This window comes from Acanthochromis polyacanthus, chromosome 22 (assembly GCF_021347895.1).
Source record: "Acanthochromis polyacanthus isolate Apoly-LR-REF ecotype Palm Island chromosome 22, KAUST_Apoly_ChrSc, whole genome shotgun sequence".
NCBI lineage: Eukaryota > Metazoa > Chordata > Actinopteri > Pomacentridae > Acanthochromis > Acanthochromis polyacanthus.
The window spans coordinates 15,335,525-15,359,059 of record NC_067134.1 but is presented as its reverse complement, the minus strand read 5'-3'; the positions used below and the strand labels follow the sequence as shown (position 1 = coordinate 15,359,059).

The 23,535-nt window shown below is 40.5% G+C and overlaps 1 protein-coding gene across 1 annotated transcript; it reads left to right on the top strand.

Moving 5' to 3' along the window:
* Positions 1–1,230: 1,230 nt before the first annotated feature.
* On the top strand, positions 1,231–16,822 carry LOC110963688 (oxysterol-binding protein-related protein 11). Its single transcript, XM_022212147.2, has 13 exons — positions 1,231–1,630; positions 1,917–1,985; positions 2,126–2,301; positions 2,695–2,774; positions 3,962–4,150; positions 7,028–7,226; positions 8,192–8,337; positions 8,581–8,721; positions 10,205–10,667; positions 11,075–11,261; positions 11,539–11,721; positions 13,362–13,515; positions 13,981–16,822. The coding sequence occupies exons 1-13, from the start codon at positions 1,515–1,517 to the stop codon at positions 14,035–14,037; spliced, it is 2,160 nt and encodes a 719-aa protein (XP_022067839.1). The 5' UTR covers positions 1,231–1,514; the 3' UTR covers positions 14,038–16,822.
* The last annotated feature ends 6,713 nt before the right edge of the window (positions 16,823–23,535 follow it).

The window sequence follows — 23,535 nt, the reverse complement described above, 5'->3', positions numbered from 1 at the left end:
TTTTTTTGTTTCTGCTTGTGTCTTTTACAGCCGGGAATCAAACGGATAAAACGTACCTTGTCCTTATAGCATACATTTTTTTCTGTGGGAATATTGCCAGCAATATTTAAAAATTACTTAAGTACTTAATTTTTTTACCACATGTCAAAAATATACTTTTAAAAAAAATGGGAAGAAAGGAAATATGCACATTCATGTAAAAAACATACGATTTATTTTCAGTAGAGGTTTTAAATGTATTAAATTTTGAGTAAAAAAAATCTGCCACATTATTGCCAGTAGCCTACAATGGCACAGTAAAAAAATAATCCTTTAAATACAAAATCATTTTGTAGTGAAAATATAAAATGATTAAAGATAATGTTGCCAGTCGCCCGTAAAGATTTTAAGAAATTTTTTAAAATTCCTTAAATTGAATCATTTGCCATATGTAAAAAAAAATAAAGAAAAGAATAAATACAGTAAATGTAAAAAGCATAATATAAATTAAAATATAGAAATTAACAAACGACTTACCATATGTCAAAACTACACTAAAATATGATTTTAATTATAGCTATTAACTATAGCTATTTTCAAAAATCTTTTCAAAACACACGTTTACTCATTTATATTTCTTTATTATATTATTCAGTGACAGTAATCCACAATAATGCAATTTAAAAAAAAACAAACTTTAAATATATTTTTAGAATGAAATTCATAAATCATTAAATAAACTACTTACCAAATGTCCAAAAATATGTGACAAAGGAGGAGAAAACCATATATGTTAAAAATAAGATTATAATATACACTACCAGTCAAAAGTTTGGACACACCTTCTCATCCAATGCTTTTTAAAATTTGTGTTATTTTCTACACAATTTTATAAAATCGTCGAAAACAAATTATTTTGAAGTCATTTACCATGATTGAAAAATATGTGAAAAAACAAGGGAAAACTAAGTGCGTGAGAAAAATAAATAAAATAAATCAGAGAAGTCAAGAACGTTTTGAAGATAAATTGATTGAATTTGCTTAATAAACGTACGTAAAATACCTTATTCTCAAAATATTTAAAAAAATAAGCAAAAGCAAAAGACAAATATATGTATTTTAAACGTTAACAAATTTTTACCTATTTTGCTTTTGCTCTGTATCCGGTTTATGACATGATGGAAGTCTTTTTTTCTTTTTTTCTTTTCCCCCAACACGGAAATTCGCTTTGCTAAGCGAGTCACGTGATTGCTCTCCTGCCAAACCAGTAAATATCAGGCGAGCTAACAGACACAGGCTGTTTAGCTGCTCTCTGCTTCAGTCAGAATAGAAAAATGTTTTATTATCTAACTTAGCCAGCTAACAGTCCGGCGTCTGTTGGTTCTGTGCTGTGCTTCGCCAAGCGATGAACCGGCAGAATCAGTCGTGACTGTAAAGGAGGCTCGTCCATTTAAATCTGTGGTGACTTAGCTAGCTTCACAGGTTAGCTTAGCGCTAGCAAGCTGCGTCTAGAGGAGCTTTCGTTGCTAGTGACTATGCAAGGGGAAACTACGGCTATACGAATCACGGAAAACGAAGGCAAGCTGGATGTATTTCCCCAGAACAGGACCCCAAGCTCGGGGAGAGCAAGTGCCAAAAGCTGGCAGTACAGGTGGGTGTCAGTTTATCCTGCTAATGCTCAAACATTTAAGCTAATTCATTTATGAAGGTGCATTTTGTTTACCTAATTAGAGAGCCACAAGTAGAATAAATGTGATTTAGCAGCTGTTCTGTTTCTGTAAATTACGTAGTATTTCCTTGTATATTTGTGGGTGACTCATTGGGCAAATCTGCCATTAAGCAATGATTGATTTGCATGTTTCCCTTTATGGCTGTGTACTCAGTGCAAGTATTTTAATGAATGTTTTCTTCCTTTTCTTGATCATTCCTCCTCCTAGTGACCACATGGAAAATATCGATGGCTACCTAATGAAATACACCAATCTGGTGACAGGGTGGCAGTACAGGTGAGTTTTGATACCAGTGTTTACAATAACTGATGTCCCAAATGAGGGTAAAGAAGGGGAGCTGTCTTGTCAGAATTGTGATCCAGATCAAGTGTGGTGTATACAACACACAAAACTTGTAACGGTGGCTGTTGTTGCAGATTCTTTGTGTTGAACAATGAGGCGGGCCTGCTGGAGTATTTTGTCAATGAGCAGTCGCGGCCACAGAAGCCCCGCGGCATGCTGCCCCTGGCTGGAGCCGTCATCTCCCCCAGTGATGAAGACTCGCATACATTTACTGTCAATGCCATCAGTGGAGAGCAGTACAAGCTCAGGGGTGAGTACTTTTCCTAAATATATACTGACTTCTGGTGTATAACACAGTCTTGAGATTAGAACAAGTAAATTTAAGTTATTTAGGTCGATGCCTTGGATTTTTGTGCCTCATGTTAGCTAGTTGTTGTTTGCTCCCCCGAGCTTTTACTCCCAGAAGCTGAGCTTTCCACGTCACTGATAAGTGTCAGCTCCACATATAACTGTAGACCTACTGTCATCACCATCCATCTTGCTCATGTGTTATTGATCTGGATGTTTTCCATTATCTGCTGCCGGTGAGGCAGAAGCACACAGGAATCGATGCTGAGTAAGATCATCCGAGAGTAACTGTAACAAGGTTCTGCCTTCTTGTTTTGTTTTTTTTTTTTTTTTCTATCGCGTGTCTGTGTCTCAGCCACCGATGCCAAAGAGAGGCAGCACTGGGTCAGCAGACTGCAGATCTGCACACAACATCACACAGAGGCCATGGGGAAGGTAAGGCCATGAGTATATAAGCACATGTTAAAGGTGTCATGTAGTGAAAATCCATTTTTATTGTCTTTTATGGTTGTTAATAACCTTGAGGAATAAATTAAAAGCTGTTAAGATATAAAGATTTTTACGTCTTCCATTCCTAAAACCTCCCAACAACAAGACAGCCTCCTGTTTTATTAGTGAATGAGAATTTGACCTGCATTCTAAATATAACTGCTCGAGCTCAAACTTTGCATAACCCTGTAAAACCAGAGTTTATACAGTCATAGTAATATGAGCAGATGCATTGTAGGGACACTTGAGGGACTTTAATCTGCTGAAAAGTGTCACAACCTCTCATGCTTGTAAGGATCATGCTCTTATTTGTTCTTGCTCGCATTTATTGCTACTAATCATAGCTAAATTATAGCCTTTTGTTGTTATGCTTGTGTACTTTTGCTAGTAGTGCACACTTTTTGGGACCAGTTTGTATTGTCCCTTGATTTGCTGCTGTGCTGTTATTCAACGTGCAACTGTGATACAGCAGGACAAAAAGAATTACTTTGGTGTTCATACTGTTTTACTGGCTTTTAAACTTCATTCAAATTGAACATGTGAGCTGGACAGTTTTCAGCTTCCTGTTTTGCTTCCTCCCGTGCCAAAGGAGCAATCAGACAGAGCTAGTGACGGCGCAAAAAAACCCCTGCAGAGCTGTGAAATATTAATGTTTATATAAAAATGTATCAGGCTTTACAATGTGTGTAAGTGCAGCGATCATTAGTATCGAGCTGGTTATCGATCTGCTAACTACAGTGCTGGCTGTGAGGTATTAAAATGATCTTGTGATACAGGAGAACTAAAAACAAAGAATTCCCCAAGGCTCATTTCTTAGCAGTGGTCGGAAAAAAGTCAGCAGCTATGTTTAAAGGCTGTGAATTTTATGTGAAGATATTAAGATGGTTGTTCTGGTAGATATATGCACCGTTACTGTATCTGTGAGATTTGCTTCACGGCTGTTAACACCTTCAACAAATTGCACTTGAGATCTTTTTGGCACATAAAACACATTTTGCCTCAACTGAGTAATAGTCGCCAGCAGTTTTACACTCTTGTAGCTAAAGCCAGTCACCTAAGAAAACTGAGCTAGCCTTTAAATGCGGTGATTTTTATTCTAACAAGGATTTGAGATGGTGTTGTGCATTTTACAGAGCAATCCCCCACCTAAGTCCCGGAGCTACTCCATGGCGTCTCAAGGCAGCGGCAGCTCACCCATGAGCCTGCGCCGGCCCAGCCAAAACCCGGCCTCCTTGTTTGGCTGGTCGCAGGTCCACAAGGGCTCGTCACTCTACTCCAGCAAGAGGTCTCTGCTGCCAGACCACCTGATGGACGCCAGAGAGGTACATGTTAGGCCAGTTAATAAAAGTGTTGTCGACTAGAAAAACTGGGCCAGCAGTTGACTAGGGTGATGTGTTCAAGTAAAGTCAAACAGCTAATATAGCTGTATATGAATTAATATTATCGCAATGCTGTTTCATAGAGGATTTTTTGGTGGACGCGCTCACTGACTGACAGTGCACATAGTGAACAGTGATGGAAGAAAAGGCTGAATCGAGCTTGTTGAGTGACAAATTTTCTTTCAAAAACTTTCCATGACAGCTTCGATAAAAGCGTGGTTGTGTGCTAATTGTGCAGCGAAGGAATTTTCTTCCCACTGCAGCACTCCAAGCCAACCTCAAAACATTTTGCGTTTAGCATCAGAGCTACCGTTAGCTACAGCAGTCCTGTTACAAGCAAACGGTGCAGCCATCCCATAATAGACCACTTTTCAACACGCTGAAAATGCTTGATCTTACCAAAAGTCTTAAAATGTTGAATATAATCGACTTGAGTCGAATGCAGGTAAATATAATTGAAGCATAAAGATTTTTGTTGTTTAAGTTCACGTGTACACCCCCTGTCAAAAGTTTTAGGACACTTTCTCATTCAAATAAAGTAGAACCTGTCCTACAACTTTTGACAGGGGGTGTATCTACCAAATTTGGTACACATATGCAGCACATCAGGCTGAACATAAAAGTCAGTGACAGCCACATTCCAAACCCAACAGGAAGTGAGCTATTTTGTGTTGAATGTCAGATTTTGCCCATTTTTCATTTTTGTCTAGAGCGAACTCCTCCTAGGGGGAAACTCCAATTCACCTCAAATTCAGCCAGTACATAATGATCCAAAGTTATTAAAATCTTTTTCCAAAGTCAAAGGGCGTGTCCATGCCAGCCTCTGGAATTTTGATCCTTCGCCATGAAATTTCAAATGCTGTGTAAATGCCCTGAACATGCTCCAATCTGCCTGAAACTTGACATGTATGATCAGAGTCCTGCCCTGATCACATCATATGAGGAAATACACCCCCTGTCAAAAGTTGTAGGACAGGTTCTACTTTATTTGAATGAGACAGTGTCCTAAAACCTTTGACAGGGGGTGTATGTCTGTTCATTGACTCAGTCGTCAACCAGAATTTATTTGAATTGATAAACTTTCCTTATTCTGTCAAATATTGCTATTAATCAGATTAATTATTTTAATCATGCTAATTGGGGTTTCATTTACTCAAGCATAATGGAAATTTTTGTTTGTCAAATGGGCATGAATAACAAACTTTCAGTGAAATACAGAAACAACAATACATTGCACTTTGTTTGATTACTAAAGATTCATCTTATGACATCCATTGACCCACCACACTTCTTGTGTAACAGGATATGTGGACAGGTTTTTCAGTTTACTGAAATCAAGAAAATCTTGAATGTGGTCACAATGCAGCTAGACTAATCAGTCACAGGGAGATTGTAGAATCGATCTGTACAGACACACACAGGGAACTACAAGGGTCTCTGGTTTATGTTCAGAACTGCTAAATATTATAGAAGGGCACCATAATGTGCAGGAAAGAATTGGATGAATGTCCTAAATAAGGCTGGTGCTAACACTATGTTTTATTCATGTTAAAATTTAAGAGCAGTGTCTCTGTTTAGTAATAACGTGTTGATCTCTTAAAAGGCTTCTTAGAAATACGAGCAACATTCAGTACAACAAGGCATGCTGTGCTAAATGTGAAATACTTAAGACTTGGTTTATAGTGGGCTTTCCGATCTTCACTTCCACCCACTTAGATGCTGCAAATTGTCCACAAGGGAGCACTGTTGTCTTTTTTTCTTGATATCGTAATATGGGATGTCAGCAGGACTTTGTACTCCTCCAGACACAAAAGAAGAGCAAAACTGTTTGTCCTATTTACTTATCAAAGCATGGTGATTGGTTCAAGAGACTTGATTTTCAGGCTTTGAGCAGAGCTGTGGATAAAAAAGTTTGGTTTGTGTAATGCAGCCCTGTCTTCCCAGCTTTTTGAGTGTTTACTAAGATGGAAGAAGACTAAGGCGTATTCACAGACAGGCATGTTTCTAACATTTGTAGCTCTTTTATTTAGTCAGTAAATGCATAACTTTGCTGCTTTATCAATCTGTTAAAATGACAGCATTCAGTACATTAAGTGCATAGTAGTCAACTGAGAAAAAGTAAACTAAATCTGAATTAATAGCAAGCTTATCAACTTGTACAAATAACTAAAAGCCTACTTTATTTATGAAAAATGACTTCGATTAAAGTGTTCTTACAGCTGTGATGGACCTCACCTGAGCACAAACACGATGAAAAATGTTATTTAACTGCATCTTATGAACTGTGACTCTATTTAGAGCAGCTCACCTGTCTGAAGAGAAATATGTGAGTTGTTGTTAGATCTGGACAGATTGTTGTTCCACATGTGCATATGTGTGCTGTTCTCTGGCTTTGGAGACACTTATGTGCATCTGACTGATGCTGCTGGTGGACTTAGACGAAAGACTCCAACAAACTGAATTTCAACTTGTTTTTATTTTGTCAAATCGAGATTCCATTCATTAGTGGGGATTCTGTCATTCTTTTATTAACATTTCTGTGCATAATATATGTGAAAATGTAGGGCAAAGTGAATAAGAAAAGTAGGGATCCTGGCACATGAACTGTGTCTTTTACTCTCTTGGTACTAAACCCTTCCCTAAATCACTATATACAGCTTGAACAGTCTGTGTGTTAATGTGACACAGTTTTGACTTATGCTGTCTTGAAAGTGATTATCTTATTTAATTCAAATGAAATCAACAGCAGCACCAGCACAGACAAAGTGCATCAGTCCTTTGGGATTCTGTATTTAATGTTTCCTCTTCATTTTTCCCTAGATGATGACCCAGGCCCAGGGCCAGCACAGAGACCTGATACAGAGCATCGAGGGCCTTCCCGCCGCCCCAGGCCTCTCCCCTCTAGACCAGGATCTGTTGATGCTCAAGGCCACTTCCATGGCCACCATGAACTGCCTCAACGAGTGCCTGCACATCCTCCATCTGCAGCAGGTGGCCAGGCAGAGAGGCTCCCTGGGAGGTCAGTTGACGGCTGTTTTTGTCTGCGTTGTCTGTCTAAATAAAGTGGTTTCTTCTTGGGGTATTTTTGCTGATTAATGTAGCACTTTTGTTAAACAGTAAGTTTTTTTTTTTTAAGTGTTTTTGCTTAGAATCCACTGGCTAAGTGTCTTTGTCTACTAAATAAGCTGCTGCTAGCAACATGTGTCCATATGCAGTCCTTACAGCAAATCATAGTCTGGCTCCACCTGCATGTCTGCATCCCATCTGGACAAGCAGTTTGCGCTGGGCTGGACAGTGGAATTATTTTGCATTATTGATAGAGAGCCGTACCTATTCTTACCACCTGTCTCGAAGGTAATTAGATCTCAGATGCTTAAATATCCATCTGCAATACTTTGAGCACAGGATGCAGAATCTAATTTGGTGTCATATTAAAGAATATATGGCGAGGTAAAGTTGGAGAGACGCAGAGTAAAGTGTCTGACTTCACTGATGCCTTGACCGTTTCCATTCGCGATCGTTTGAAATGGGAAAACGTGTCCCACTTTTTTTCACAGCAGATCTCATTACTCGATGTATATTTCATCAGGCCAGACTCACCGCTGCAGCCAATCAGATTAAGTTGTCCGATGACACACAAGGTGAATTTGAATGAGATCTACCCACCTCTAAATGTACATAAGAAACAAATACTGAGAGGGCTTAGCCAATCAGAGGATGGGGACGTTTCCTGTCGGCGGGGCCAAAGTATCCCGATACCTGTCTCGTTGGAGGAGTTGGGTTACAGTCTTTTGGTCGAGGGCAGCTGCCTGAGAAATCGCCATCTGTCCAGTGAGGCAGCAGCCAGGCGATCGTGGGGTGAATGGTAGGCCGAGTGTAGGGCTACGTGTGCAGCTGCGAGTGTCAGGGGGCCTCAGGAGGGAGGGGGGGATAGTACCATGAGTGCCTCTGAACCTGCCGCTGTGTGCTCCCCGTCCACGGCAGGACCCACCATCGAGTGGCTGGAGCCCAAACTGCCCGACATCCTGAAGAATGGCAGCAGCTCCCTGGGCAGCTTCACCACAGGGGAGGGCGCGCTGGAGGGGAGCCGCTTGGAGCTCAGCAGCCCCGAGTCCTGCAGCTTCTCTGGGGTAAGACCACGAGAAAGACGGACCCTCTGTTTAAGAAGCCACTATTATCTGTCCAGGAAAAAATAAGAAGTCTATTTGAGTCCTTTTTCACCCCTGATTCTTTCTAATGCGCCCATAAACCCTTAGATTTCCTTTTATTGCTTTTAAAAAAATAATGAGCAGTTATGCAGTCTCCCACTACATAAACAATCACTTACTTCTGCAGAATCTTTCAGATCACATCGCCTCCCTTGCCTCTTTCAGGAACAGGAAGACATAGATGCAGACGATGAGGCGGAGGACTGCTTCACGGACAAAGAGGAGGATTTGGGTGCTGTGGAGGAGGAGCGCAGCGTCATCCTACACCTGCTGTCGCAGCTGAAGCTGGGCATGGACCTCACACGGGTAGGTCGAGTTCCACATCCTGCCAAGCAGCAAAAAAGCCCTCCTAAACCACCAGCACTTTCCGGGGTGTTTGACAAAGCTTTCCTTGTTGTGTCAGAGGAAGACTCAGAACGAGAGGAATGGGTTGGATCAATAATGCACAATAAAATGTGAAATCTAAGTTGTCTTTTAAGTGCTTCAGTAGACAGAGGAAGAGAGTTTGAGGTATTTATAATCATCCCGAACTCAGAAGAGTCTCTTAGAAGAGAGCTGAAACATCATCAAGACCAAAAAAAAATACATAAATAGTCGAGTTTCCTTCTACTGAAACACTTTGGATTGCCATTACCTGAATGGCTGGGGAATCTGCAGAGGTATATACTCTTCTCAGAATCAAAAAGTGGTGCAAGATGTCGAGTGAAATGACTACTTTCTTTAGCAGTCTTCTTATGAAAAATAGGATTTACTTTGTCTTCGTCTTTTCCCATACTTATGTTTGTCATGAGGACCAATCATTTTTAACTGAAGTAGTGTTGGTGTAGTTGAGAACAGTTATTTTGAAATGAAAGCCTTCTGTAAAGTTAAAGGAACCGCAGTCACTCGTGTAATTTGCCCTTAAAGGCCGAAGTCAGCGCTATTTGCTTTGGAATTCAGAATTCAAGACGCACAGTTGCATAAAAGCACCAAGACTCGAGGCCTGGATGGACATTCTATCTTTCAGTGTCAGTCTGTTCTCGTATTTGGATAGCCTCCTCTTGGGTTTCTGATTTATCACCGTTCTCTGGTGGATCCATTGGCTGACCTGAGGCGGAGATCTGATAGATACTCTGACCACTGTGTACGTCACAATGTCACTCACTCGATTTACTGATTGTAAATCATGAGCTGATGCACAGGCTTTATATAACGCATGTACACAAGAAATACTGGCTGAAATGGGAATTCCAGCTATTTTGCTCCATTCTAAGATCAAAATTAATGTACAGAGATGTTTATAGTTGGACCACCATCTTCTGCTTCTTCCTTTGCAGTTCTTGGTGGAGCCGTACTGCGTTTTCTTCTTAGAGTTTATTGCTAATTCCTAGCAGTGAGCAGTGCCTTTCTTTGTCAAACACAAGATGACTGTCTTCTCATCATCTCGTAATTCTCTGCGTTTAGTCATTGTTGAGTGGTAATTGAGTTAGGATCATCTGTTGTCGTTAGATCTACAGTTTATGAAAGTAATCATGAGTCAGAAAATGTTTCAGCTATTTCATGTATATTTTGAAATTTCTACATTGTCAGTACATCATTTTCTTAAATATAACTAATTGCATGTATTAATTATTAAAAACTTTTTTCATGTCTTCTTAAATATTCTGGAATTATTTGACCACTATAATAAAATTCGAACGAAATGATCAGTTTTGAAGGTGAACTAAAACATTTTTCCAAAGCTGCATTTGAAAAATAAGCCTTCAGCTGCGCAGGAAGTAACCAAAATCTTCCTCGAATGTCCCCCTAGGTGGTCCTCCCCACCTTCATCCTTGAGAAGCGCTCTCTGCTGGAGATGTACGCCGACTTCATGTCCCATCCGGACCTCTTTGTGGCCATCACTGACGGCAGCAGCCCGGAGGACCGCATGGTCCGGTTCGTGGAGTACTACCTCACCTCCTTCCACGAGGGCCGCAAGGGCGCCATCGCCAAGAAGCCCTACAACCCCATCATCGGCGAGACCTTCCACTGCTCCTGGAAGGTTCCCAGGAGACCAGACGCCTCCAAGGAGCCTTCACAGGGAAGCCCCGACCCTGCCGCCGCCACCCAGGACCCCTACCAAGTGCGCTTTGTGGCGGAGCAGGTGTCCCATCATCCCCCTGTGTCGGGTTTCTACGCTGAGTGCCAGGAAAGGCGGATGTGCGTGAACACGCATGTGTGGACGAAGAGCAAGTTCATGGGGATGTCCATTGGAGTGTCTATGATCGGGGAAGGTAAGCAGCAAGGTCTTTGTATTGGCAGTTTGAATCTGTATTACAACAAGGACAGCTGGGCAGCAGAAGCACTTATACAAAGTTCTAATTGTTCAGGGAAAAAATCAAATCCTTCAAATTCATCCCAAGAAGCTGTTTAAAGTCGTCTTCCTAAGAGAAAGGAAAGCAGACATGACCTAAACTTGCCTATTTCCTACAACAGCTTTAAGTAATTCATGACCTTTATCACAGACTGACAACTACAAAGACAGAATGAACAGCATCGCTTTCCAGAGTGGACTTTACGTATTATATATTATTCATCTTTGTCGTAACCAACCCAGAACATATTTCAAATAATTGTAATTTTCTTTATGATTTTTTTTTTTTTCTGATTTAGCGTCGTGTTTCTGACTTGCCTTTTTCAGGCTGTCTGTATTTGCTGGAGCATGATGAAGAGTACACCTTCACTCTGCCCTGTGCCTATGCACGCTCCATCCTCACTGTTCCCTGGGTGGAACTGGGCGGCAAAGTCACCATCAGCTGCGCCAAGTCCGGCTACTCGGCAGTCATCACTTTCCAGACTAAACCCTTTTATGGCGGCAAGTTACACAAGTGAGTCTTTCCTTTGGTCAAAATTTATATAAATGTTAGCTGTATGTCTTTCAAAAGGTGTGACATCCCACTTTCTTATCAACCGTATCAGCCTTTTTCTGTGGTTTTAGTCATGCAGCTTTGGAATGATGAGTATCTGTGCAGTAGCAAACGCTTAAATTTGATAGGATGACACTGAATTATAGGATACTCAACACAATTTCTCGACCTTTCTTTATAGCTGCTTCTTAAAGTGAATATAAGCAAAATTATATTCCATCCTCTTCCCCACATTTAGGGTAACGGCAGAGGTGAAGCATAACCCCACCAATGCGGTTGTCTGCCGTGTGCAAGGCGAGTGGAACGGTGTTTTGGAGTTCAGCTACACCAGCGGAGAGACGAGGGTGGTCGACGTCACCAAGCTGCCGGTGACGAGGAAGCTCGTTCGGCCGACTGAGAAGCAAGGGCCAACCGAATCCAGGTCAGTGGAAGTGGTTTTTAACATTTCGCTCAATGCAATTTTGCATTCTCTGTTCAGTAATCAAAATAATCGGTTTTGTGAGGCGCACTTTGCATCCAAATTGACATCCCTTCTTCTTGGTGGAATTACAAATATTTTTTGCAGCATATCAAATGAAAAACGTGACCTTTCCAAGTAGTTGGATTTGCTTTTCATTCCAAGCTTTACCCTGGTTTGTCACCTATGCAGTTTGATTACCCTTCAGCAACCGAAGTAATGACATTTATTTTGGAACTAAGCACGTTTTTCCCCAAAATCTAAGTCAGGAGTGTCAAAGTTATTTTAGTTCAGAGGCCACATTCTGCCAAATTTGGTCTGAAGTGGGCCGGACCAGTAAAATCACAGCATAATAGAGAAAGAAAATGACCAAAAAATGAGATAAACGACACGAAATGAAACAAAGAAGCAAAAAAAGTGGGCAAAAATTACAAAAAAATCACACGAACGAGACAAAAATTGTTTAAAAAGAAACATAACTACAAAAACATGACACAAACAACTAAAAAAAGACAAAAGCAAGACAAAATATCACAAAAATAAGACACAAAATGGCAAAATCGAGAAATAAAATGACAAAAAGGTCAACAAAAACCGGAGAAAAATTTTTAAAAATGACAACAAAAGAAACAAAATGACAAAAATGGTCAAACTACACAAGCAAGACAAAACAAACCAACCAAATGACAAAAACGACACACAACACAAAAAATAAAGCAAAATGACAAAAGACACAAACGAGACAAAAAGGACACACAAAACTACAAAACCATGAGACAAAAGTCAGACTAAAAAAAGCCACAATAATGAGACAAAATCTTACAAAATGAGGCACAAAAGAACAATGAGCAGGGATGGGATCAGCAAGTTCTGATTCCAGCGGAAAGTTGTTGACGGGGCGGGGGGGAAGAGACGTGTGCGGCGGCGGCGGCACAGCGACTTCCAATCGCTGGGCCGTTTACAATCATCGTTAACAATCTATCATTAACGTCGTTACCATCTCGCGGGAGTATCAGCGACAATAAAGTGTTCAAACTTGAAATGAAATCGCCGGAAATCGGCGGATCCGCGGAAAATTCCCATCCCTGGACTCTACACTTCATGGTGATTCGATTACAGTACTGTACATGACTGCTCTCACTGAGTGGCAGCTAGCATTCAGCGCGGTGGATATTAGCAGCCGTTCGATATTACGACTCGCCGACCATAAACATATCTCACCCCCCAAAAAATTTTCTCCTCGAATTTAGACGATTCACAAGAATGACCCTGGCAAAGATAAAATCCGCGGAATTCCGCGGAAAATTCTCGTCCCTGAATGACCTATCTAGTATTGCACTTTATGATCAAAACAACCTGTCATGGCCTAGAAAAGATGACAATTTCATCATACAACATATTTTTTTCCCTTTACATGAAGGCAAATACAAAAAATAAATAAGTCTGCAAGTATTGTCAGAACAAAGAATGAATGATCTAGAGAGCCGAGACTGTTCTGAGAAAAACATCATGTATGGATGACCCCGAAAATGACGGAGAGATGTGGTGAAGCTATCCTGAATGGCCTCAGGCTCATACGGTTTAATTACTTCAACGCTTTCCAGGCGCCTGTGGCAGCATGTGACGGAGTCCTTGCGGCAGAAAGATATTGAAAAAGCCACGGAGCACAAGAGGATCCTGGAGGAGAGGCAGCGGACGGAGGAGAGGCACCGTGCTGAGACCGAAACCGCCTGGAGGACCAGATACTTCGACAGAGAGGTGAGCAACTTTGTACGGTATTACAGCGTTTCATGCAAAGGGAGTAACTGAAAACTAATGATTCTACTGCTAATGAAGTGTATTCTTAGCAGGAGACGCTAGCAAAGAAGCAAACACAGCCGAGGCTACCTGTGCTGACTCGGAATAAATTTTGAATAACCTCGAGCATAATTTCTGTCTCCTGTTTCAGAGTGTTCTCATATTGCACTTGGGTATTTTAAATTTCCCAAGGAAGTGGGTCATTTAAGTTGACAATTCTTCACAGGAGTAATCTGCCATTATTCGTACCCAATTTCTTCTTCTGTTCTTGCCAAAAAATAGTGTTTTTCATTGTTTTGTGCGAAATAAAATCAAATAATTTCCCGTCTTTGTTGTATTGATCAGTTCAGTTAATTTGGCTCATCGTAGCACCTCCTTCCTAAATATGAATGCACTGACTGACACCAGTCTGTTCTTCTCCTCCAGGGCGAAGGCTGGGTTTATCACAAGCCACTTTGGAAAAACTCTGCTTTCAGATCCTAGTTTCTCCAGTCTGTGTTTTGGATGTCGATATTGTAGATTCAAGAATGTGTGCGAGCGCGTGTGTGTGCACGCATGTGGTCGAGCGATTATGAAATGAAAGCATGACCCGCACTGACGTACAGATGAATGCGACATTGGAGGAGAAGGACAGAGAGATGGCGTGACGGAAGGTGTTCGAAATCATGATGTTCACAAAGCCTCCTAGTACAAGTTTTTGTACTGCTGATCAGTCGTTTTTTTTGTTTTCTTTTTATAATCCAATATCATGGAAAACATGTTCTTGTACAGATAATGGTACTTTATTTACACAGCCTTAACATAGTCTGATGAATGAAGCTCTGAGTTTGATTGACCCGGATATGGTTCTTTTCTTCTTCTTTTTTTAAGCTCACGCGAGGGTGAAGTTGACTTTTGAGGAGTTTCTTCTTAAAATAACAAAGAAAACCCCAGATCATCCTTTGTTTTAAATTGGATTTTGTATATTTCAGTGTAAATGGTCAATCCCACTAAAACAGAAACAGTTCCCACTGTTAATATTGAGTATATTTACATGCACACCGTTTTTTGATCTGGGCAATACTTTGACTATAACATTTATATAACATTTAAAAGGAGAAAAAGCAGCAGTGAAAGATTAAACATGTTATTAAATGCATTCATTTTGGGAGACAGATTTAGGGAGGAGGAGCTTCGAGTTCTTATAATGCATCTGATTAAATTGAACATTTTAAAACTGTCTGAAATCACTTCATTTTTATCATACACGTCATTGCATTTACCGTGGCACCATTGTGTTGTATTGTAAATGTATCCACTATAGTTCACTCAATAATTTCAGGCTTTCTTGATTCATTTTTGGAAGAAAAAAAAAAAATCTCCAATCCTGACGTTATATAACCCTTATGATCGCTGTAGCCATGTTTCCTCTGCAGGAACTTTTCTCCAGGGACTAGAAACCTTTAGAGGAATTTCCATCAAATTGGCCAGGGTCTAAATTCGGTCCTAGGTAAATTCTACTGTCCAAAAGGTTTCTGCTTATGGTGAAACGTTCTTTGTGGGGTTGCAGCAGTGAATATTTCAAATTGACTCTTGCAATGTCGCCTGTTCCTCACTTTATCTTGTCAGCTCTGTTGTAAAAATGTGAATATTACCACCACCTACTGGACGTTTGTTGTATTTGGTGCCTGAATTCTGCAAGAACTCTGGACAGGCATGAGGTATTAACTCCAAATACGGCAAAACAGCAACAAATAGCAGTTACTCGATGTAACTAAAACAGCAACTCAAAGACGACATCAAGAGGGCGGGATAAATGACACTTATTGTCTTTTTCTGAATTAACCAATCAGCGTTGAGCTCTGCTAGCCTTTTTTCTTCCCCAAAAATATCCTCGAAAGAACTTCTACAGGGGCAGTTCTTGCAAAAGAACGAGGCTTATAGTCGCACAAAATAATACTTCAATACTGACTTTTTCATGTGTCAGCAGACTAATTTGCCTAAATTAAATTCCTGGTAGCTTTAGGTGGGAAACACAGCTTATGACATCAACAAGAGCCACAAATTAAATTACTGAAAGTCCCTTTTTTAAGCATTTATCGCTGTATAATCATGATTTCTGACACAGTTGATTTATCTGTAAACAAGTATGGTTTGGACTGAGCAAAGATAATATAAATTGCAGACAAGCAGCGTACATTTTTACTTTTAACACTAAATAATAATGCTAAATGACAAATTGCTCTATTAACATGTATACTGAATCTGACACTACATCAAATAGTCAAAGTATTTCCTTACTTTTTGTTCAATTCAATTCAATTCAATTCAATTTTATTTATATAGCGTCAATTACAGTCAAATCGTCTCAAGACGCTTTACAGAACCCATATGCCTTGTTGATTTTAAAATCGTGCTTTTGTATCCACAGTGCTTTCTGATTTAAATCAATTCAGCTCGAAATTTTCGTTTAATCACTGCTGAATGCTCCGGACGTTGATCTGTTTATCGACGAGGTCACACTGCTGGAATGGCATGTCGTAGACTAGCTGACAAGTAACCAAATTTTACCGAATAATGAAATGATCGTGAATGCATCTAAAATTCGCTGCTTTTTGTTTTATTTTTTTCCCCCTGTGGTTTTGCAGTGTTTCTGGGGGAAAAAACTACCCTACATGCATGATCGCAAAGTCTCTCCATTCACGTCGATTGCAGCAAATATACATCTTGTGTCTGCGTTCTTTCAATGTCTGTCGTAAAAGCTTTTAACCAAATTTGCTTGTTTTGTAATGCAAATAAATATTTTCTTCGAATGCGTGTCCCCCCCCCCATCTTTAATTGCTCTTATTTTTAGAGCCACTTTTTTGTACAGACGCTCAAATTTCTTCGTGTTTCCTTCTGAAGCCTACTATGCTGTGATGTACACCTCATTTGTTGCCCTCTAAAACGACACATCTGAAGCTAATTCTCCACAGAAAGAGGACGCCCACCCTGCCATTGATAAGCTACTCCCTCCCAGTCTCGGTGCCTTATGCAACTCTTTCTGTGCGTGTCTTCCGGCGGAGCAGCACAGCGTTTCCATCGCTTCATTTACCTGATCGATGCAATGGCATATGCATTGTTTGTGTGTGTGTGTGTTTGATTTGTATTTGTTTTAAGAATCAGTGCTCGATGCTGAGAAGTGGACTGAGCACTTGTTGACCTATGAAATGCACTGACATTGATGGAAACCTGATGTAGAAAAATGGACATGTGTGATAATATTAGAATAAATTGCGTATCAGTTGTATTCTGTGTTTAAGTTTTGTTCTCTTATGAGTTCATCCACTTTGTAGCATTAATGAACGTGGGAAATTTCCGTCAAGAAACGCTAGAATAAAAAAGGCTGCCGATCTGTGGTGGCATTCTGTATGGCATGAAGTAAAACTTTGCAGCACTTTGTATTCATCTACATACAGGATCTAAAAAAATCTTACCTCGCTTTTATCAGATTTTTGTGTGTGAGACACACAGGTTGATAGTCAGTTTCAGTTAGGGTGATAATAAATGCCTTGTTTCACACTTGAAGCTAAATTTTGGTCACACAGAATAACAAACTGTCACAATGCGCATTAAAGTCAACCAAATTCTACTGCTAAGCTTATGTGTTTACATGTCAGTTTAACTAAATAATTAGCACCAATTCACTCTAAGTTGCTGCTTAGGCTGCAGTTTTGGATGCATTAGCTGACTCGTTTAGCTTTGAATGTACGTTGCAAAATAGTAATGGATCTAAGATTTCCTGCAGTAAGTGTATTGAAGTCTGGGGAAGTGCTTGTAAAACCTACATTGAACCAATTTTCCTTTTCCAGAAACGTGCTATTCGAGTCGTAAATGGAAGTAGGTACAAGGCCCATTCTAGTCCAATATTTATACAATTACAAACATTAAAATTGAATGAATCTGTAGAATATAACCTCAAAACTATGTATAAAGCTCACCAACAAATGTTACCAGACGACTTACTAAACAGATTCAAAAAGAGAGAAGGCACACATTAAGAGGAGCTGAAGTTTTTACATCAGAGTTTCGAACAAAACCAAAGCAAAGATGTATCTCAATCCAAGGAGTCAGTCTGTGGAACAATCGAGATGATAAAATTAAAGCTTTCAAGTCCATTTTCATTTTTAAGAAAAGTCTGAACACTTCACTGCTAAAAAAAAAATATGATGCTGCTGTGTAGCAGGAAATTTACTGTACGTTTTGCTGTATCTCTTGAAAGTTGGCTGTGTTCAACAGCGTAACTTGACAATGACTTGTCAGTGATTTTATGTTGATAGGGGGCAGTTTTCATAAGTTTTGAAGTTCTTCTGCCACTCTTTCATTCCAATATTTTTTGTTGCATTACGACTCCTCAAGATCCAGCTCCTTCAAAGAGCCATATGTCCCATCTCTACTAAGGTTTTCTGCACTAAGGCAAAGTTTATTAGCCTAGCCGCGCTAGACCCAGGTCTGGAAGACGCAAGGGTCTAGGAACTCTCGACAGGGAGGGAGGCGGGCTAAAAGGTTGTCTTTCAAATCACTCTGCAGCAATTGGGTAGGTATACAACCAATCTGCGCAACAAATAGGCTGACGTAGTTCCTAGAACGCCGGAAATCAGAGGATGCGGGAGTTCAGTGAAGCCTTATTTATACAGTCAGTGGGTGAAGCTCAAGTATATTACAGACATGTTAACAGAAAGATTATTCAGAGTGGGTGCTAATGGAGCTCAACGACTGTTGTCGTTTCTGTTGTCGACCCTGGCAGAGAATTAAATTCGTTGCCGTGGGTTGTCTAGCGAGGCTAGGCTAGTTGTTTCCGGTTGTTTCTGTCAGAATCGTCGCGCCTCTGTCGTCACTTAGTTACGCCCGCCTTCTGACTTCATGGTGATTCGTCGGCCAGTTTTAGGAGCATCCAACCTCAAGGCTTACCGAGGGTAACTAGACCCACCCTGGCAGAGAATTTAATTTGTTGGCGTGGGTTGTCTAGCGCGGCTAGGCTAAAAGTCTATATGAAGGGAATAGTTGTTGGCCCCTTGAGCCACAAGAGGGAGTATTCTCTTCAGTGAGGCTTCTGTCAGGAGTAAACAAAGCAAAGCTGTGCACTGTACTGTGGTGTTAAAAGAAAGGTGAACTGCAATAAACTCAGCCTTTTGTTTTGCAGTTCAAACATTTATCACATTTAAGAGAAACAGAGGGGTGGAACTTATGAAGCTTATCTTTAGAATAACAAAACACGATGAATTACTTTAAACTATCAACCTATGTCTGTTATTTATTGAACAACTACGGATACGGGAAAAAGCGGTTTTCCACAGTTGGTCAGAAAGAACAACAGTTTCTCTTTCCCATGCTTTCTTAATACTATCAGCAGATAATGTGTCTTCTGAAAAATATCTCACAAATTTGGTGATGAGCTTCTTACTGCTAGGTAAAAGAGAAAACAATACAAAAAGGGCATGTCTCTGACAGTTCAACTCAAAGTGAGGGATGTTTTCTCGCACAAAATGCCTCAGTTGCATATAGCGGAAAAAAACAGAATGGGGTATATCGAATTTGGACCTTAACTGCTGAAATGATGCAAAATTATTGTCTACATATAAATCCCCTACACACCTCAACCCTTTGGCACACCACAAAGAAAATGTATTGTCCAGCAGTGCTGGAACAAAAGCATGATTGTCGCAGTCAGGAGTATAGACCAATAGACCAGGAGTTTTAAAGACATTTCTTATTTGGTTGAGAATTTTAAGAGAATTTCTCACAACAAAACTATGACTAAGTGATTTGATACCAGAAGAAAGGGAAGAGTATGGTTTTTCCAAAGATGCAAGCTCCAATTTCAGTCAGAGGGGGGCAGAATTCAATGATTGGTGGTCTGAAGAACCAGCCTAGCCGCGCTAGACAACCCACGGCAACGAATTTAATTCTCTGCCAGGGTGGGTCTAGTTACCCTCGGTAAGCCTTGAGGCTGGATGCTCCTAAAACTGGCCGACGAATCACCATGAAGTGTAGAGTCAGAAGGCGGGCGTAGCTAAGTGACGACAGAGCCGTGACGATTCTGACAGAAACAACCGGAAACAACTAGCCTAGCCTCGCTAGACAACCCACGGCAACAAATTTAATTCTCTGCCAGGGTCGACAACAAAAATGACAACAGTCGTTGAGCTCAATTAGCACCGACTCTGAATAATATTTCTGCTAACATGTCTGTAATATACTTGAGCTTCACCCATTGACTGTATAAATAAGGCTTCACTGAACTCCCACATCCTCTGATTTCCGGTGCTCTAGGAACTACGTCAGCCTATTCGCTGTGCTGATTGGTTGTATACCTACCCAGTTGCTGCAGAGTGATTTGAAAGACAACCTTTTGGCCCGCCTCCCTCTCTGTCGAGAGTTCCTAGACCCTTGTGTCTTCAGACCTGGGTCTAGCGTGGCTAGGCTACTGAAGAATCCCACTGCCAATAAGCTATTGCCCTAGCATTTGCTGCCCAATAATAATCCCTAAATACTGGAAGGTCAAGATCACCATCCTTTGTCGGCCTGTATACAGATTTTTTGGAAAGTCTATGTTTTTGTAGCCCCAAACAAAATCCAAAACAATTGTCTCAAGCGTCTTAAAAAAAAATCAGATGTGATCCACAAAAGTTTCTTTAGTTGCAGTCAAGTATTCGTCGAAGCTCTTGGCTGAACTTCTTGCCTCTTCCCCTAAAGCTTTTCTTGCACTCAGGAATGTAGTTTGAGGATAGGTGGGGACATTTCAGCTGACCTCAAATGTTGCTTATCCATCACTCATCATCAATATCTTCAACCTCAGCAAATCCACTCCTCCTCTGTGCCAAACCATCAGAACGTGATTGCGGAGCATAAATTAAATGTCTTACTTTGTGTCCACACCGAGAAAAGAGGATTTGGGAGCCAGCATGCCCAGTTAGCCAAGTTATCTCTGCACAAAGATCCTTCTTTTCAATGTATCACAAAACAGCATTTATCATTGGAACTAATAATAGCACATGGTGAAGAAAATACTATGTGCTTTGCACTGGATTTAGTTTACATACAGTTCTCCAGCTGTCCCACAGACAGCACAAAAAAACTAATAAAGGGCAAACTGAGGTTGAATAAAGAGACTAAATGGCCGGTATTGTGTAAAAGAATCACAATATTTTGGAGTTCCATGAGCTGAGAAACAGGAAATTAGCAGCAAAAGTCTTGTGATTGAGTTTTGTTCATGTGGCACAACCTAACTATTCAAATCTTCTTGTGATGCATGAAGGATTTACATGAAATCCTTTGGTTCCTCTGTACAGTCTTGTCAACATCTTAACAGTAATAATTGCCACATATTATCTTAAAGGAAGAGAATTCAGAAGTTGGAGCTCTAACGCACCACACACAATTGAATACAGGAGAAGCTTTTTCTCTAAGTGTATTCATGCAAGTCATTAATTTGTGCTCTAATTTAAAAAACAACAGAGCTAAATTTCAAAATTTGCAACTCTTTGATATTGGCTGTCTTCAGCGAGCTGTGGGGGCAATGTGGGTACAGATCTTTGAGCCTCCAGCCACCCCTCTTTCCATCTTAGCATCCACCGTGGTCCTTTTTCTTTCTGTTAGCTTCAGTAATTCCTTTCTTGCGCGTGTTGGCTGGTCTGCTCTTCATCCTGGCTTGCCAAAGTTGGTTTCATCACTGAAGAGAACCTTAGCTCAGTCATTAACAGTCCAATCCTTATGATCCCCAGCAAAGAGTAACCGGGCTTTCCTCTGCCTTTCATTGATGAAGGGCTTCTTCTCTACCCTGTGTGACTTTAGATCAGCTTCAAGTTGGTTTCCAACTGTCCTTGCCGAACAAGTCACATTTCTCTACAGTGCCCATTCATTTTTAAGGTCCTTTTTATAGATTCCTGACACAAGAACGGACGAGTGCACGGTCATCTCATGAGGTAGAAAGACATTTCCTGTGTGAGGTTGTAGGTGCAGAGTTTGTGTCTGAACAGAGGGTGACCTGGATGGAGAGGATGTCTGCTGTTGCTCTGTGCTATTTTTCGGCAAGGTGTATATGGACTCCACAGAAGAATACTTAGTCCCAATAACCCTAACAGATATTAGTTTCCCAAAGTCAACTGAAAGTAAGTGACTAAAGTAAAAGGTTCTCTCTCCACCCCACCTAATTGTGAGCTCCAGCAGCAACTGAAGGATGGTTCACCAGGAGAGAGTCACATTGGAGTCCCAGTTGGAGATCCTCTGGCCTTTGGTCTCGACATGACTCTGCCTGAGATCTGGTTAGGGTTCAACTAACAGTCCTGCAGCAGTTTTTCTGTTTAACCCCTTAAGCTTCAGTGTACCGCCGGCGGTACGCCTACTAATTTGCATAGGAATTTCAGGAATGTCCGACGGCTGCAAACACGATTATACAAACACTATACGCCGATGGAAAGCTTAGATTCTCATGAATCCGCCGGTATAAACCACTTTCAGATGTGATTACCACAGCGGGTGAGAAAAACACATTTGTCCGACAAAAACAAATATTCATCTATCCGTTCTCTATACACGGCTTCAACGCACACAGCGCGACTCACATTTCCGGGTTTATTATTACACACAAAAAAAAAGATTCCACAAAAAACGGCCATAATCCAACCTTTTACATCCAGATGACACAAGCCAGTAAACTATTTTATCCAAAACATGTCCTGAAGTCGGTATAAAATCCCCGAATCGGTCATTTTCAAGGAAATGCACCTCGCGATGCCCGTCCAATATTCCCTGTATTTTTCGTAATTTTTTTAATTTAAAAATAGAATATTAGCGATTTTTTGTACTGAAAACGGCTGGAATTGACTGAAGCTTACGAGACTTTTTATGGATATCTTTGAGAAATGGCTTTCTTCTTGCCACTCTTCCATAAAGGCCAGATTTGTGCAGTGTACGACTGATTGTTGTCCTATGGACAGACTCTCCCACCTCAGCTGTAGATCTCTGCAGTTCATCCAGAGTGATCATGGGCCTCTTGGCTGCATCTCTGATCAGTCTTCTCCTTGTTCGAGGTGAAAGTTTAGAGGGACGGCCGGATCTTGGTAGATTTGCAGTGGTCTGATACTCCTTCCATTTCAATATGATTGCTTGCACAGTGCTCCTTGAGATGTTTAAAGCTTGGGAAATCTTTTTGTATCCAAATGCGGCTTTAAACTTCTCTACAACAGTATCTCGGACCTGCCTGGTGTGTTCCTTGGTCTTCATGATGCTCTCTGCACTTTAAACAGAACCCTGAGACTATCACAGAGCAGGTGCATTTATACGGAGACTTGATTACACACAGGTGGATTCTATTTATCATCATCAGTCATTTAGGACAACATTGGATCATTCAGAGATCCTCACTGAACTTCTGGAGTGAGTTTGCTGCACTGAAAGTAAAGGGGCCGAATAATATTGCACGCCCCACTTTTCAGTTTTTTATTTGTTAAAAAAGTATAAAATATCCAATAAATTTCATTCCACTTCACGATTGTGTCCCAATTGTTGTTGATTCTTGACAAAAAATTAAAATTTTATATCTTTATGTTTGAAGCCTGAAATGTGGCGAAAGGTTGAAAAGTTCAAGGGGGCCGAATACTTTCGCAAGGCACTGTAAATCAAATAAGAACTGACATCTGTACTGCATAATGCAAAATCTTCGTTAGCATACAACTAATATTGATATGCATATAAAGTTGATTGTATCAAGCAGCTAAATGTATACAAAGTACTACCGTTCAAAAGTTTGGGGTCACTTAGAAATGTCCTTATTTTTGAAAGAAAAACAGATTTTTTTTTCCAACGAAGATGACGTTAAATGATTCAGAAATACAGTCTAGACATTGCTAATGTGGTAAATGACTATTCTAGATTCATATTTTTAATGGAATATCTACACAGGGCTATAGACTCATTCCCAGTTCCATCTCTCCTGTGTTCTAATGGTGCATCGTGTTAGTT

Coding starts and splice junctions, on each gene's coding strand:
- LOC110963688 (XM_022212147.2), top strand. CDS start 1,515: ATGCAAGGGGAAACTACGGCTATACGAATCACGGAAAACGAAGGCAAG. Junction 1,631..1,916: donor GCCAAAAGCTGGCAGTACAG/GTGGGTGTCAGT, acceptor TCCTCCTCCTAG/TGACCACATGGAAAATATCG. Junction 10,668..11,074: donor AGTGTCTATGATCGGGGAAG/GTAAGCAGCAAG, acceptor TGCCTTTTTCAG/GCTGTCTGTATTTGCTGGAG.